Source organism: Calypte anna, chromosome 5A (assembly GCF_003957555.1).
Source record: "Calypte anna isolate BGI_N300 chromosome 5A, bCalAnn1_v1.p, whole genome shotgun sequence".
NCBI lineage: Eukaryota > Metazoa > Chordata > Aves > Apodiformes > Trochilidae > Calypte > Calypte anna.
The window spans coordinates 26,690,984-26,708,088 of record NC_044251.1 but is presented as its reverse complement, the minus strand read 5'-3'; the positions used below and the strand labels follow the sequence as shown (position 1 = coordinate 26,708,088).

At 35.8% G+C, this 17,105-nt stretch overlaps 1 protein-coding gene across 2 annotated transcripts in view; it reads left to right on the top strand.

The window, feature by feature from the left end:
• The window catches only part of TTC7B (tetratricopeptide repeat domain 7B), a 110,494-nt gene that overhangs the window by 40,233 nt on the left and 53,156 nt on the right, over positions 1-17,105 (top strand). For both annotated transcript variants that reach the window (XM_030451560.1, XM_030451559.1), the window contains exons 9-15: positions 4,765-4,902; positions 6,177-6,260; positions 7,437-7,541; positions 8,918-9,035; positions 9,231-9,288; positions 10,488-10,560; positions 11,825-11,985. In XM_030451560.1, the coding sequence (XP_030307420.1) occupies positions 4,765-4,902; positions 6,177-6,260; positions 7,437-7,541; positions 8,918-9,035; positions 9,231-9,288; positions 10,488-10,560; positions 11,825-11,985 (737 nt within the window). The remainder of the gene's footprint in view (positions 1-4,764; positions 4,903-6,176; positions 6,261-7,436; positions 7,542-8,917; positions 9,036-9,230; positions 9,289-10,487; positions 10,561-11,824; positions 11,986-17,105) is intronic.

The following is a 17,105-nucleotide window of genomic DNA, read 5'->3' as shown; positions in this document are numbered from 1 at the left end:
ATCAGTTACATCTGAAACTCAGGCTTCTGTTCCTCTGAGTCAGCAAGATGAGATCTGCAAGTGTCAGGAATAGGAGTTTTTCTCCTTTAGAGTGGCTGAACTTAGCCTCCTTCTGTCCATAGGCAGGTGAACACAAAGCCAGGTCTTTCATTTGGCATCACTTGTCAGTGTGAACCACTGTTACACCAGCTAGATGTAACATTCAGACACACTCAAAATGTAGTTATTTTTGTTGTAAATAAAAAAAAATGAAACACTATTAGATTAATATAATCAACATAGCCAACAAGAAATTTCTGTTGTGCATTAAACCTCAGATGTTACTCTTATTTGTAAATTATTTTTATGATACTGGCATATAGGCATTGCTAAAGGATATATATATTTGATGCCCTTATTTCCTCAGTAGATGGTTCCTTTCATTGGCCTACTTGTGCTTCTTATGGATCATTCATATCTTCCTCCAGTGTGATTTTACTTGTCATCTATTAACTGCCACAGACAGACATTCTGACATTCTCATACCAGGTTAGTTATATGTCATCAAATGGGAGAAATGAAAGGCCGAAGCTGGATTTTTTTTCTGTTTTTTTTGTTTTGTTACTGGAGCTGCAGAATCTCTAGAATACGACGCATCATAGAGTAATCTGTCTCACTGCACATCAATGAGATGTAGTCTTTTAAGTCCTACAGGTGATTCAGATGATTTCATGCTGTGGCATAATTTCTGTTTTGGTACAGTTAAATGGGATCAGAATATTTGTGACCTTTGTCCTGTTTGAACTATTTTGAAGTGGCAAATACTTACACTGTAGTGTAAACTACTTTCCTCATCCTAGTGATCTACCTTACAATATGTGATGACACAATCTGTCACCACAGAAGTAGACTGAGCAAACATTTCCGTATCTTTTGTTGGTTTTACTGCAGTGTTTATTTGGCACTGAACGGGGCCACCGGTGCCTCTCTAAGGTGCCTGAGCAGCTTGTGGTGATACACAGAATTCTCATGTGAATTGTGGTCATGGTGTGAAGTGGAAGCAGTCCCAGTTCTGCAGGATGTGACTACTGATTCCTCTATTTGCATGTGTACTTCCTTGTGTATCAGCATTAAGAAGACAAAAACCAAATTAAAAGTACGGCCCTGTCGAGTTGTGTTTCAGGTTACATACAGATTTCCTTTGTGAACTGGATCTGCCTAATTATATCAAATGTTTGTCAATGTAGAGCGTATGCCCTTAGCAAGCTTTCAGTATCATTTTCTTTGCAAGTAAACATTGCAGGTTATCTGAGGCAAAAGAGTTTATTTCAGGGGAGTATAAAATCTTTCACATGACTGACTTACTTTGGATAAGTCATGTTCAATTTAGCTTTTGAGGGGGGACAGGTTTGAAACCAGTATTTAGTAAAGAAATAACAGTAGTTGCAGAAGACTGAGTAATCCTTGGTGTTCTGAGATGTTATTGGGTTACTGAAAGTAGCATGATCTCTTGTTTTTTATGAATTGGTAAAAATCAGATAAGGTGTCAAGACATCTGTCCATCAGGAACTTATTGAATTAAATACTTGAAAACAGAATGAGTATCTGACCTAGAAGTAAAGTAATAAAACCACTATGTGTATACAAGCCCTGCATCATACTGCTGGTTTCAAGGAAGTCGTGCACTCTAATATTGACTATTTCTTACTTGGATTAAAGCTAGTGCAACATGTGGATTACTTTTTTGTTACCTTGAGCTCCCTGAATCCCCAAATTCAGAAAGGATGCATTGAGTAATATTTAAATTATAATATTTATGAAAGAAATGCTCTGGCAATGATAGTTCTCTTGTTCTTAAGTGTTCCAGTTCTCTTACAGGTACGTATCAATACAAAATACCTCTTTTAACCGCATTACTGATGCTACAGTGCTACACCATGCCTAATGAGGAAAGTCAGCTGCAACCCCTCAATGACATCCTTGTATTCTAGCTGTTACTTTTGAAAAGTATAGGCCAGCCTCTCCATCTCTAGGGAGGAATGAGTAGAAAGGTGGGATCTGAAGGATGGACAGCTTCATTTTATAGTGTGTGTGCATGTTGCTGCGTGTCAGCTGGGCTGTAGCAACAGAATCACAGAAAGGTTTGAGTTGGAAGGCACTTCTGGAGGTCATCATGTCCACACCCACTGCTCAAGCAGGGCCACCTGGAGCAGGCTGCATCTGCTGTCCAGGTGCTTTTTAGTGTCTCCAAGGAGGGAGATGACCTCCCTGGAAACCCTGTGCCAGTTCTCAGTCAACCTTATGGTAAAAAATAAAAGTATTTCCTGATGATCAGAAGGAACCTTCTTTGTTTCAGTTTGTGCCTGTTCTGGGCCCTGTCTCTGTGTGCCACTGGAAGGAGCCTGGCTTCCTCAGCTTTCATTGTCCCTTCAGATATTTGTATGCAGTCATAAAGTCCTGTCCCTGAGCATTCTCTTCTTTAGGTTGAATAGTTCCAGCTCTTTCAGCCTTTCCTTATAGAAGAAAGACTCCACTCCTTTATTCATCCTAATGGTTGTTTGTTGGACTGTCTCCAGTAGCTCCATATCTCTCTTGTACTGGACCCAGTACTGCTGAATAGAGGAGAAGGATTGCTTCCTTTGGCCTGCTGGCAACACTCCTGCTCTTACAGCTAGGATACCACTTGTCCTCTTTAACAGCAAAGGTACATTGCTGGCTCCTGTTCAACTTGGTGTTCACCAGGATCTGCAGGTCCTTACCCAAAAAGCTACTTTCCAGCTGGTTGGCCCCCAGCATGCCTGGCACTTTTCCTTCCCTGATGCAGGACTTCGCACTACCCAGTCTGTTGAAGCTGTTGTTGAGGCTTCTGTCAGTTCATTCTCCAGCCTTTTGAGGAGCCTCTGAATTGTCAGCACAGCCCTTTGGCTTATCACTTCCTCCTTCTAGTTTTATTATCATCAACAAACTTGTTGGGGGTACACTCTGTCCTGTCATCCAGATCATAGAGATTTTGAATAGGTGCAGTATCCATCTCTGTGGCACTGCTAGCCGTGCCTTCAACTTGACTTTTTTTGGCTCTGGGCTTCAGCCTTATGTGTTATTCTTAGCTGATGGTAAAATGTCTGAGTGTATTCTTTCTCCCACTGTGGGTGGTAATAGTCTCGTTTGCCTCAGGTTTAAAGCTTTTATGGGGTAAGAGTGGCTGACACATTTAACTGTCACTTTATTGCAGCTGAGACTGAGCCACTTCTGAAACACTGAGCACTTAGGTTTATACATACATTCTGGTTTATAATTATGCAGAAAATGATTTTTCAAATGTGTAAAATCTTTAATACTTAAAAGGCATCCTCTCCTATAATACAACTTTGGCATTGTCAGCCCTGTTTGCACAAGTGCAGATTCATAGCTTGTTCTGTACTTGCAATGAATTGAATCAAATAGCGATTAAATGTGGAGTTAAAAAGGAAGTTCTTGAAGCTGACTAAATATTTATGCAGTGTAGACAGGAAAAGCCAAAGACTTCTTGATCAAAAGAAGGCAAAATATCTGTTTTGTGGTATGTGTGCGTGGGTGCTTGTTTTTAAAACAAGCTATGGATGATTCAGTTAATAATTCCTGAAATATCTGTGTATTTAATGTTCCTTGTATCTCTTTGAAAAATTCTTTTCAGTATTTAATTATTTTGATTTTAAAGATGCATTGAGTATGTTGAGAGCTAAAAATTGTTATCCTGATCAAGCAGAGGAACAATTTATTATCCTTAATGTGTGTCATTCCTCACCTTGGAACATGAAGGAAAGAAGCTGCCCTTTAAAATGTAATGCATTTAAGTAAATGTACTAAGGAGTCCGTGGGCTGTGTAATTAAAAAAAATGGGGGAGAGGAGGAAAGAGAATGATCCCTTAAGTTCTGTCTTCAGACTACCAGATACACTAGCATTTGTACCAATGTCAATATTAAACCCCAAGAAAACTAGAAATAGATAAAGAATCAAGAGAAGGTGTTTTGGGAGGTGTGATGGTATAGTGGGAGAACTACTGGATAGGTCTTAGATACTGAGTGACCTGAATTTTATCCTTCATTCTTTAACAAGATTTCTCTGTGAATGCAGTAAATTCACTTAATCCAGTTCTAGCTCAGCTTTCTTCCTTCTCAGAAGAAAAGTTTAATTAAGGAATTAGGTTTGCAATGTGCCTTTCGCAAAGCAGGATTGGAAGTACAAGGCATTACTGCAAACATGGCTTGATTCCAAACCTGTGCAATTTTCATTTATCACTAGTAACTCCTGAAGGTGACTGTGTGACACTGGGCAGCTTACCACTCAGGAGATGAATGTGTCACAATGTTACAAAGAGAAAAGAAATTGTTCGAGTTATTTTACAGGAGGTGGAATAGAGGATTTGAAGATCCTTCTAGTACATTTTGCCACTATACAGAATATAAAATTTAATTTTTAATTAAAATTAAATTATATATATTATACTTAAATTCTCATCTTGTTTCTGAGAATAATTTAAAGTACATTAAAATACATCACCCAATTTATGTAACCCAATTTAGAATCTAGTGCTTATAAAGAGATCCATATAGAAACAAATCTTGCCACTAATGTATGTAATTGGTGATTCTTGCTATTTTTGAATTAGTAGAAGATACTGTATCTCTGTATTGCCTGTGTCAACTGCATACTGTCAGTCTGAATAGAACAGTAGTTACTTTAGCAAAGATATAGGTTGGATTACAATGGCTGACTTTTGTTTCTTTTTTCATGGTATCTTTCAGGCTAACCGTGATGCTGTCCTGAGCAGAATACCAGAACACAAAAATGATCGAATCATTAGTTTGCAAAGTGCATCTGTAGTCTATGATTTACTTACTATAGCATTGGGAAGAAGAGGCCAATATGAAATGCTCTCAGAGGTTTGTCAATAGGATTGAACATTCAGCTGTGTCTTCATTGCTTATTTCTGTTAATTCTGTTAATTATTAATTATTACAGTACTTAAGGGCTAAACAAATATAGGATACAGGCATTCTGACTACTGAATATATAGTAGAAAAATGGAAAAAAAAAATCCCAGATCATATCTGGTATATTTTGATAGTTACACTTTAATCTGAATCTCCTATCATGTTAAGCTCTGAATTTGGGTATTCTTGAAAGTACTTCACAGATGCAGGTTGCATGTGCAAATCAGTTTTAATCAGTGCAATAAAAAATCTTCTGTGCAACTAAGGTGTATGAAAGCTCATATGGGACTGACACCCTACAATATAATCTAATTAGGAATATTTTCATTTACTTTCTGCTACATGGCAAGCTCCAAGAGATGACTCTCCATATGTTTTAGTCTAGAGCTTTTTAAAGGATAGATATCAACGTGTTTATAATAATTTAATAAAAATTCTGTTTAGTAATGGTCTTGATACAGGGTATTGTATAGTATGAAAAATTCTAGTGGACATTATTATATATTGCAAACAATACACATTATATTTGTTTTGTTTCATCCTCAGTGCTGTTCTTTGCTACTGGTTCTGGTAAAGTGTGAGAGCACACGACACGCCTGGCTGTGCTTTCTGTAATGTTAAGGCTAAATTTGAATGTAAAAAAAAAATCAGGGTGTTACAGTTTATCATGTACATAGTAGCCATCAGAGCAGAAAAGCTGCTTCATTTAATTGGACTCAGCAGACTAGAAAGTTGATTGCTAAATGAGTTTAATCCAGAAAAATGTTGCTCTTTCCAACTCTCTGGAGCTGTCCTGATTAGTGAAAATAAGTGTAGCAAAATGAAATAATTCTTACTGACAAAGCAGATATGAAACCTTCAAAATTAGCATTTGAAGTGATAGATGTTTGTGTTCTCATTGTTTATTAAGAATTCACAATGTAGGAAGAGTGGGTGTACAATTTTATTTTGCACTTAAAACTGCCTTTTGCAGTATAAGTATCATTCCTTCTTTGAGACTAAATAGAACAGTACCAACAGGAGTATTTAAACATAATAAATGGAAAATCTGTTTTCCAGTTCATTCTTTTTTCCATTTACAGTCTGACAACTGTTATCACAGTTTATTTGAATTATTTAAAATTTTAATTAAGGTATGAACCTGCAATGAAATTTTTTTTATTAGTATGTAGTTTTAATAATTGAAGAATTCGCCCAATTAACAATTTTCCCCTCAAAATTAGTGTTTAGAAAGAGCCATGAAGTTTGCATTCGAAGAGTTCCATCTCTGGTATCAGTTTGCATTGTCCTTGATGGCAGCAGGAAAGGTAAGTCTTAATTTTCTGATGTAATTCTTTTATTGTTGGCTTTTGATAGCATTTGGCACTACCACCATTTTCATCTGTAGTATTTTTTAAAATAATCGGAATCCCCACATCAGCTACATACACAGTAGACCTGAAATTATGCCTTGTTCTGTACAAATAATGATGTTGTTTCAATAGTTTCTAGCTTAGGAAGACTGAAAGGTAATGATAAGAATTATCTTGCCAACTAAGCTAATTGAATATAAGTAGTGAATTATACCAGGTCATATTAACCAGTAACAGCTTGTTTAAGTGCTGTTTTGATGCCTAGGTCCAAATTAACACTGATTCAGGATGCTCTTGCTTTGATTTGTTTAGTTTTTCCCTTTAGGAATTTCTGACTTCTTTTAAAAATATTACTGTCTTTGTCTATACTGACCATATATTTTGTGCAACTAAAGTGAAATCTTTTTTAAAAAAAGTTTTATATAAACTAGGAAGATACGTTACCAGATGCAGTCTTCTATTTTCTTTTCCATGTCATGTAAAGCAAATCACATTCATTATGCAATGTAAACAAAACTCATTTTCTAAAAGATCATTCTCGGTGGCGGTAGTTTGCTTATCTTCAGTATGGGGGAAAGAATGATTTGTATTTTCATTAGAAAATATTTTTAGAAGCACAGTGGTTCTGAAAAGCCTTGATTCTGTTTCCCATTCCCTGTTTATTTAGTGTTATCTTTAAACTCAGATTGGATGGAGGCAAAGTAAGAAAAGAGGAGTTACGCCACTCAGGAGTAGCTCTGATACAAAATTGTACACTGAAATCCTGTTGTAACTCCCAAAGAGCACCAAGACACTGCTTCTTCTGAATAGTCTGTGCTCTTCCTGCCTGTCTCAAATGTTGTGAGCTTACAGGCCTAGCATCTTAAGTGCATCTCAGAACTGTTCTCTGTATCACATGCCACTGAAATTAAACTCCAGCAAAATTAAATGGGGACACCTAAGGATGGTTCACAGGGGTTGAATAACAACAGCAGTGCACCAGGTCTTTATGTTTCACTTGCATGAGGAATAGTGACATTTTCAACAAAGTGTTTAGTAATGTCTTCTTCATGTGGTAAAAATAAATAGGAATTTCTACCTGTGAAATGTATTCATGTGTTTAGTGATTTCAATGAAAAATGTTTTTAACAGTCCGCTCGAGCTGTTAAAGTCTTGAAGGAGTGTATACGTTTGAAACCAGATGATGCAACTATTCCACTCCTTGCTGCAAAGCTGTGTATGGGATCTCTCCACTGGGTAAGCTTTGCCACTCTGTCTTTTCAGCAAGAGCTGAAATGTGACAAAATCTTGGTTTAGGGATGTAGCAAGTATCACTTTTGCACAGTGACTACATGCATGTGGTCTGCACTGAAAATAAAGCACAGATACATATATGCACAGGATCAACCCTGCTTGCATGGCTAATTTAAAGTAATTTACACCAATAATTATGTTTATCAAGGTAGCATATCTTCATATTGACCTGAGACACAACTAAACATATTTTAGAAATTGAAATATCGTTAGCATACAGAGATTAAAAATGCAACTTAGACTTCTTTCAGTGCAAGAATAAAACAACTTTTTTTTTTAAGAGAGTGAAACAAATCTCTTATATTTGGGAGACTCTTTATGTGATACCATGTTTGAAGACAACTGGGGTTTCTGAATTCCTAGTAGCAACAGTGTCTTTTAAAAAGAAGCATAACTTGAGTTGTATTTTAGATAACCTTGAAATCGGTTTATCTGTACAATACCCATTTTAAGTGATTGAAGAACGTTGTTTGGTTTTCAAGATACATGCGTAGTTTTTAGAAGAATGAGTGTATTTAAAAGGGAGGAAAAGAGGAGAGAAAGGTCACAATGAGAAATTGAGAAAATAGTGAAGTAGCAGAAACATGACTCACTACAGCTGACAAAAATAGTCTTAATAATTAATGTACATCCTATCTCTATATGTAGTTCCCTATGGATTGATTCCATATGGAGTATCTTGCTGTACGTAGCATTTACCTTTACTGAAATTGATTAAATTTTAAAAATTTCTTTTCTTCTTTCTGGATTATTAAATAGTGTGCTGGCATGGGTGTTCTCTTAAACCTTGAGCTTTTACATTTTCTCTATTTATGAGTTCACATATATTCAGCAATACTGTATGTGATGCAGAGTTCTGCATGGTTGTGCTTTTTTTTTTGTTTGTTTTGCAGGGTTTGAACTATAGTTCTTGTAATTGATTTTCCTAAAGGAGTGGTTCATGGTGCAAGAGCTCCATAAAACTAAAAAATGGTAGATGACATATATGGACCAAAAATACCTTTTCATTAAGAAAACAAATAAACAAACAAAAAAAAGCAGGCAAAACCACAGTAAGTTTAGAATAATCTGTGTGTTATGTGCCAAAGATTTTCTCACCCTCTCAACCATAGAAATGAGTGCTTCAGCTTAGATCCACACTCTTTACTCAGTATTTTGCAGGAAAAGAAGTCTAATGGAAAGCTAAATAGTTTTAAAAGCAGTTATGGTTGAGAGTCAACAGATTCAGTGTGCATTGCACACATGCTGTGTTTTCTTCTCATTATAATGTAACCTTTAACTAGTTTTAGACTTACATGGATGTTTTGTAATATTTTCAGTTGGAAGAAGCTGAACGATTTGCCAAAACAGTTGTTGATCTTGGGGACAAAACATCAGAGTTCAAAGCAAAAGGCTACTTGGCACTAGGATTGACTTACAGTCTGCAGGCTACTGATGGTAAGTTATCTTGTGTGAATAAGCATTCACATTTGGAAATCCACATGTTGCATAAAAAAGGGATAACTAGCAGAATGCTGGACTTCAAGTTTCTGTGTGCAACCATTTTTTCAACTGATCTATTAAAACTTCAGTGAACACGTGGAATAAAATAGCTTAATCTTGCATATCACTGATTAAATATATTCTTTTCAGCATCTTTGCGAGGGATGCAGGAGGTCTTGCAGAGAAAGGCTCTTCTTGCATTTCAGAGGTGAGTGGGTATTCATCTTTTCATTTTATTCTGCCGTATGTAATGAAAATCTTTACCGTGTTAAAAGAGGGACTTGTAAAAGATTGTGTAATCAGGATTTCACCTCTGGGAGTCTCCCTTCATGAGTACAGAATGATCTTCTTTAGCATTTCATTTTCTGTCAGAAGTATCTGAGTTGATTTCTGTGGATTTCCTTTTATTCTATTTTAAATGAATTTCTGTGGTTCTCTAGTATAAAGTGTTTGCTCAAAGGAATATTCTGTTCTGAACTAGAAAGGGAAAATGGTATGATGCAAGGTTTCAAGTCAGTGTGATAGTGTCTCTAAAAGAGTTGGTCACTGATTATATTATATAGCAGGCTTTTGCTCTGTAGAGACAGCAATGATTGAAGCCCTGCTGCTGTGGACAACAGGTGAAATGCAGGTAGTAAGCTGGGGGAAAAATTAACAATACTATGTAGAGGTTTAACAGCACAAAGTGACAACACAAATGCCCAATCTTTCACATGCCGACACAGACATAGCACTGTTGGTGACAACAGTGGTTCATTCTCAGGGGTTTGACTCTGCAAATAAAATTACAATAAACATGTGAATGAGAGCAATCCTACCTTCATTATAGAAGAAAAAACATCTTGATGGCAAAGCTGGGAGAAGTCCTTCAACATCTTAAAAGATCTGTTTTTACACCCTTGAAAACCCTGCTTTGGTGAGCAAGTCTGCCACCTTTTTTGGTTTTTTTTCTCTGTGGTTTGTTTTGTGTTGTTTTTTTTTTAAAATCACTTACCTAAGAAGACCAATACCTGAAGAAGTACAGCTATATTTTGGACCCTTGTCTATGCCAGATTTCAAGGCTACCTGTTTTGATAGGGGCTATTTGGGAAGCTGCTTGTTTTGGTCTTCACACAGGGTTGAGAGGGTGTTTGTTTCACTTTTTTAAGTTACTATTTTGGAAGACTTTTAGTGCTTTTCCGGTGGTTGGTGTGAAGATTCACAGAATTTGCCAAATGGTTGATACATAGTAACTTTTCTACTAAAAGTGACTAATCACTGGATTGAACACCACTTACATAAAAATCTGAGTATACTTGAAAAGATATCACTATGAGTACGTGAATATAGAAGGCTTTGTGTTTATGTTATGTTTATTTTACAGGGAGAAAATTCACTGGTTTTTTTTCTTGTTTCTTTGTTTTTAAGGGCTCACAGTTTGTCTCCAACAGATCACCTGGCAGCATTTTACTTGGCACTTCAGTTTGCCATTTCCAGACAGGTCAGTTGTGTTTTAAAAGTAAAGCCTCACACTGTAATACAAAGTTTAGAATTCATATCTGTTGATGGATGCAAATGAACATTTCTTCCATAAAAACCTGATCTTCCTTGTGTGTGTATATACATATATGTGTTTTTCACATATCTCTGAAAAAGCACCAGACTATTATCTCTGTAAACCTTCGGTGTTCCATACTTCCCAAGAGTTCTTTCACAGTGTTTCCATCTCTGGGATTAGAAATAAGATGTAAGTTGATTTGATTTGTTTCAGTGTTTATGTGGCTAATAAAATGCTAATTTTACCTATTATGTGTATTTTCTGCTCCTAATGATTATGTGGAGAGTGAACCTCTTGAATCTAGATTTTAAGTACCTTGACAGTGCTTAAATCTTGAGTACCCCTTAAGATCCATGCCTTTTCCAAACATTTGTGGGAGGTTTGGTTATTGTCAACAAAATAACAAAAATGTATTCAAGAAAACTGGAAAATATTTTAAAGCTATAAAAGAGATTAGAGCTCAGTTCAACTTGTACAGCTGTTATGTTTAAGGGATTAATGATTCTTCCATGTATCATATGAACCCGAATGATGTGGAGCAGCATTGTGTATGTCCTGGTAAGCCTTTTCCTGTGTCATGTTTATTTCAGGAAGTAGTTTTGAGCATAGTAGTTTCCATACTGTAGGTGACCACTTTTTATTGCTAGCGAGTAGCAGAGACATCAGACTATGTCACAGTAGAGTGGAATGGACTGTCATTTTAATAACACAAAATAGTTTTCAGTATCAGGCTATGACTGTTCAGAATTCCAAATTTCTAATGTTGCCTAACTACATTTCCTGGTTTTAACACTTAGTGTACTTACTTTGAGCAAAAGCACATGCATTTTAGATCATGCAATTCTATGTAAAGACCAGTTACTGTTGTAGTCTAGCTGAACATAATGTTAAATGCATTACAATTAAAATATTTTCAAGTTTTTTTTCAAAAATTTTGGAAATCAAAGAAATACAAACAATACTTGAAAACCAATAAGTGAATGTTTTAAAGGGCTGAATGGAACTGTTTTAATAAAACTTGTATCTTCTGCTTTTTACTGTTCACTGCACCAGGTCAATTTTCAACATCTGTGTAGTTTCTTACAGGATTGTATAGGATTCTGTATGGTATCCAGGGGAATATTTTGAAAATTTTATGGACGTGTAATCAAGTAATAGGCAGTGCTTCTAATAGTGGTGCTTTCTTTTTCTGCCTTTTTTTAATCAGATACCAGAAGCTTTGGGTTATGTTCGTCAGGCTCTGCAACTACAAGGAGATGATGCCAACTCTCTTCATCTCCTTGCACTCTTGCTATCAGCCCAGAAACACTATCATGATGCTTTGAATATCATTGATATGGCCTTGAGTGAATATCCAGAAAATTTTATGTGAGTGAATGTCATGTTTGCTTCAATGCTTTCTTTCATACTTATTTTTCTTAGATTCTCATCTCATTCATTTCAAGAGGGGGAGGATTTGAAGAATGGTCTGTTGTTTTTTTCCCCATCAGTGTTACCCCCTGGACATTTAATGAAGGTCTGCTTTCTCTTAAAGGCTTGTTAAGTAGTGATTAAGGATTTGAGTTTGGAAGGGAGGGTAGAGCTGGATGGTTAATCTTATTTTGACCTTTTCTACAGACTCTTTGTTTAGATAATTTCTCCCTATTGCATGCTTCACAGCATTTTTTGTCTCCTGTTTTTATACAATATTCCAGGAATGATAAACAGGATTTTACTATTAGCTAGGGTAGATTTATCCCATCCTACAGATAACTCTCTGCATAATGTATAGAATCTATTCTGTAAAATACATCATAGTGGGGAATCTCTTTTGCCTGAAGTTGGCCAATGAATAAGTAAGTGAGCAGCGAAGAAGCACATTTGGTAGATGTTCTCTTGTTAAGAAAGAAGTCATCCTTAAGTCATCCTTTGTGTTTATTCTTCATGTTAAGTATATTCTTCCTTGACAATTCATGCCTCCATTTGTGTGTCTATATAAGGTACTGTTGCCTTTTTCCTTAAAAATCTCATCGCAACCTCTGTTGATACCACTTTTTCTAAGAACTGTCTAGCAGCCAGTTCTGTGCAACTGCTTTTGTGGGATTTTGCTGTTTCTCACTTTCTAGTTTATCCACACACATACAACTTGTCTCTGTTCTTACTAGAGGCTTACATACACGCTTCATGATTTCAAAACTGTCGAGCAGTTCCTCTCCCAGATCTGTCTGTTCTTTCCTTGGGTCTGAAGAACCTGTCAGTGAGTCATGGCTTGAGAGGCAGTTGAAGTACCTAATTTGAAAATTACTGAATTATTGTTGAAAACAAATGTGTTCCAAACATCACTATCTGTGATTTTCTATGATTTTCTCTCTGTTCTTGGTTCATCTTTTGCCACTTTGTGGCAATGTAAATGACAGAAGCTTCTGTATCTCTCAGAATAATAGTCTAGAAGTATTTCTGAAAATTCAGTTCTCCCTATTGTAGTAAGAGAAAAAAAGGATAATTCAGTAAAATGTTTGAAATTACTCTTTTGAGCACTCAAACGGTATTTATGGGGTTTTCAATTATGGCACATGGCCTTTCTGTACTTAATTATAACCTGAGTGGTTAAACATGTTGCCTGAGTTTTAAGAAGTACTGATTTTACTGTTAGAATATGTATATTTATCATATGGGTTACAGTCATGGTTCTAAATTGTTATTCCTGTGATATAATACAAAACCCATGGTGATACAGTGTACTGTTACAGGCTACTGGTATGGATCAGGGAATTTGAGGGTCACGTCTTGGCAGTAGGAGTTGCCATCAGATGTAGCAACAATAACTGAAGATTCCAAGGTAGAAGACAGCAAGATGTTTACTCAAGACAGTCTTTTAGAGTCTTATTTTTAGTACTGTCAGTTTATTTCTGGTTCCCAGAGAAGTCAAGGATATGATTGAGATACCTTATGTGCTTTGTAGAATTGATATGGACAGCCAGACAAACATATTTAGCCAATAAAATAAATTTGGAATTATTCCTTCGTGTAAATGGGTTATTTATCAAGGATTTATCACCAAAACCTCGAATTCACAATCTTTTCTTTCATCCCATATCTTGTGCTCTTGAAATAGTTGACAATGGGTATGTACATGTGTCTAAACCACAAATGATAAATGTATTGTTGATTCTGTTTTCTTATTCTGCTGCTTCTGTAGACAGTGCAGTCTCACAATTTTTCCTAAAAGACTTGAAAGAGATCCTCTTGCGTTCCTCTAAGGCTTGCTCATTTTTAGACATGCTGAAACATTTCACTATTCACCTTGCGTATTTTATTAGGTTTTGTAAATGCTTCCAGTATCATCACATTTTGTGTGTTTCAGTTATATCTGCAATCCAAGTCAACTGAATAGCAGAAGACTTTTTTTTATTATTCTTTGTATTTTTGTTAGAATCACTCCATTACCTCAGCCATATGCAAAATGATACTTCAGCAGCTTTGTAGCATAATCTCTGTACTTGGAAAATAATAAAGTAAAACATAGGGTTTCTGATTTATTATATCTTATTTAATTTATTGTTATTCTTATCCACTTACCTGTGTGTACTGTGGTTGTATTGCTGCAGCGAGTGCTGTTCTGCCCCACTTACAGCTGTACCTTCTTTTTGTTATGCTCTTCTTTGAAAAGAATCTAACCTTTCAGAAGTTTATAATACTACATCTTTATAAAATGCCAGAGTTTGCAAGGAAGTCATAGAATACACTATGAGTCATACTGAGAAGTGGATAGTTTCCAGTGCTCTTCTGTTGTAGTCAATTAGTAAGTATGTTGACTGTCAGTTTTTAACCTTTGAAAATCTGGTGCATTCCTAGAATTCATGTTTAATATTTGAGGCATATAGCAAGCATGGTTTCATATCTTAAATTAGCCTTAACTATCCTGCTAAACAAAGATGGTAATGATTTACCCCATGCACCTCTGGGTCAGTAAGTAGAAATTCCTCAGGGCCCGTCATCATCTAAAGGAGTAGAAGTAATGAGCTAACATTGTGTTGTGCTATTAGCAGCAGGATAGAGCTTTTTCTTTGAATAGAGAGTTGATTGTTCTTCCTTTATTTGTTATATTTGTTCATGGTTAATCAACAGTAGATTCTCAGTCAAGGGAGACAGAATTAGGCTTCTTAATTAAATACTTGTGATACAGATAAATACCTGTGATACTCTTTTCTTAATCTTATCTGTTTGGGGTTCCCTTGTTATTTCCAGTGTTGTGGCACCGAAAGTGCCTGAAATTAATGTAATTAGGCAAAAAAAAATAAATATTAATTGCTAATTTTATACTAAAAATTGAAGTTCAATGGATAGTTGCTGACAAGCTTTTGAATTAGCAGAAGTAGGGAACAGCAGATGGGTTATTTAAGGAGTGCAAGCATGTTATTTTATTGTGAAGTACACCGAAAAAGGAAAGACATATGGTAACAAGTTTGAAGACAACTGAAAACTAAGTTCACAGTTTAAACATTTACATTTGTTGAAGTGTGATAGAAGTTTTTTTTCTTCCAAAAATATATCATAGAACCATCAGGCCATTTGTCACTCTTCTGAAAATTATTTGAATCCTTTCATTGCTGACCCTCAAGGGCTTTTTGAGCTACAGTAGATTTCCCAGAATTGTAAAGCTTTTTAACATCTCTTTTAGATCACTGATCAACAAACTTCTCTTCTTCTGGGAGTTGTCCGTAACAGAAGAGCTGGCGGTACAGGCAGTGCATGATACACCAACGTTCTGTGGGACAGGGGTATCTTTACCAATAGTCTATGCTATCCTTTTTTCCCAAGGTCAATTTTAGTTGCACTGTAGTGTGTGGTGTTGGTTAAGCTTGGACTTTTTTCTTTTATTCATTTCTATGATCATAGAATACTGGAAATTATATGAGGAAAGGGCAGTAATATCCTTGTCAAAACTTGGCATGATGCTTTTTCAAGTCCATTCCATATTGATCTATTCCTGTCTATCTTGGGAGTTAAGAGAACTTGTTTTCAGGAATTGTTTTTCTATAAGTATCAATTGCTTATATTTTTTCTATCCCCTAGCTCCCGTTTGGGGACCATTTTACAGAATGGTCCATTAAAAAATACATTGTTGATTGTAATATAAAGTAGTAGCTACCTAATTGGTCATTGGCCTCAGGGTATTATCCCTGAATTGTATTTGCTTGGCACAGTTAGGCTGTAGATATTTCTTTGAAACTTGATTGAGAGAGTTGGGTCATGAGCTGGCTGCTGCAGGGTGTTCAAGATAGGAAAACAAGAAGTTTTCAAGTATAGCTAATTTGTTCTGGCTTTAGTCAGAAACTATCTTCATCATAGTTTACAGACTCACATTTTCTGAAGGATATACATGAACTCCACGAAGTCACAGGGCTTACTGCTGCTTTTGCTTGCAAAAAATCAATGCAACTGCTTCATGAACAAATATACAGGGAATAATATTTCAAAGGATGCAGCTCAGGTCATCCACTATTCATCAAGTGTTTCCACAAAAGTGTGTTATTTTGGGGGCTAGGGGCTGGTTTTGTTGCATCTTTTGTTTGTTTGAGAGTCAAGCTTCGAATAACAATCTGAACTACCTATTTTTACTTCATCTACATTTCTGTAGATATATGGGCTTCCCACTATTGAGGATGTTTGCAAGAAAAGTTGAAGGGGATTAGCTCTTGATTAATACTGGAATTATAGAAATCTGTCCCTTTTCTGAATCACTTGGAAAAGGTTTAACGTATTTTAGATATGCTTTGTGATTGTATGAGAAACTGTTTAGGAGACTCTTATTAAATTAAATTATGTTCTGGAGTTGTTTTTTTTTAAAAAAAACTACCAGGATTGCTTGCTTGACCTCCTTTTGCCAGTGTTAGGCATCCAGCAGTTCAGTCAATTCAGTTTTCAGAAGGAAGCAGATTGACAGAAGCATCTGAAAAAAGTAGCTAATTAGACATTGCTGAAAGTTGTGTTCAGTAACCTCTTGTCATTAATTGTGTGTTGTTAGCTTGCACATGTAGCTTGGATTATTGAGACTCTTTCCTGGTTGTTGAACAAAAAGGAGAAGCAGATGTGATGAATTTGCCAAGAAGAAATTGGCAAAGCAAGAGCAAATTGGTAAAGCAAGAGAAGTTGATAGGGTAGCAACATCACAGAAATGTAAAAGAAATCACCAAGAAATAAGATTAATTTGTTCAGTCATGCAAAAAGTTATTTCAAGGTACTTACAAATGACAATTTTTTGTTTTATAACTAATTATTTATATTTATAAATTTTCTGATAATAACACTTTCCTGGAATACACAAAAGTGAGTTGAGTGATTGTGCGAGGATTAAGTTTGAACTTGCAATAGAGACCTCTATGAGTTTCTTTCTGTACTTTGATTGTCATGGTGATAGAAGTGATACACCTAAGGTCAGTGAATGTGTAAGCAAATCCTTTATAAAACTATGCTTATTTCATATTCTATCTAGTTTCATATTGTGA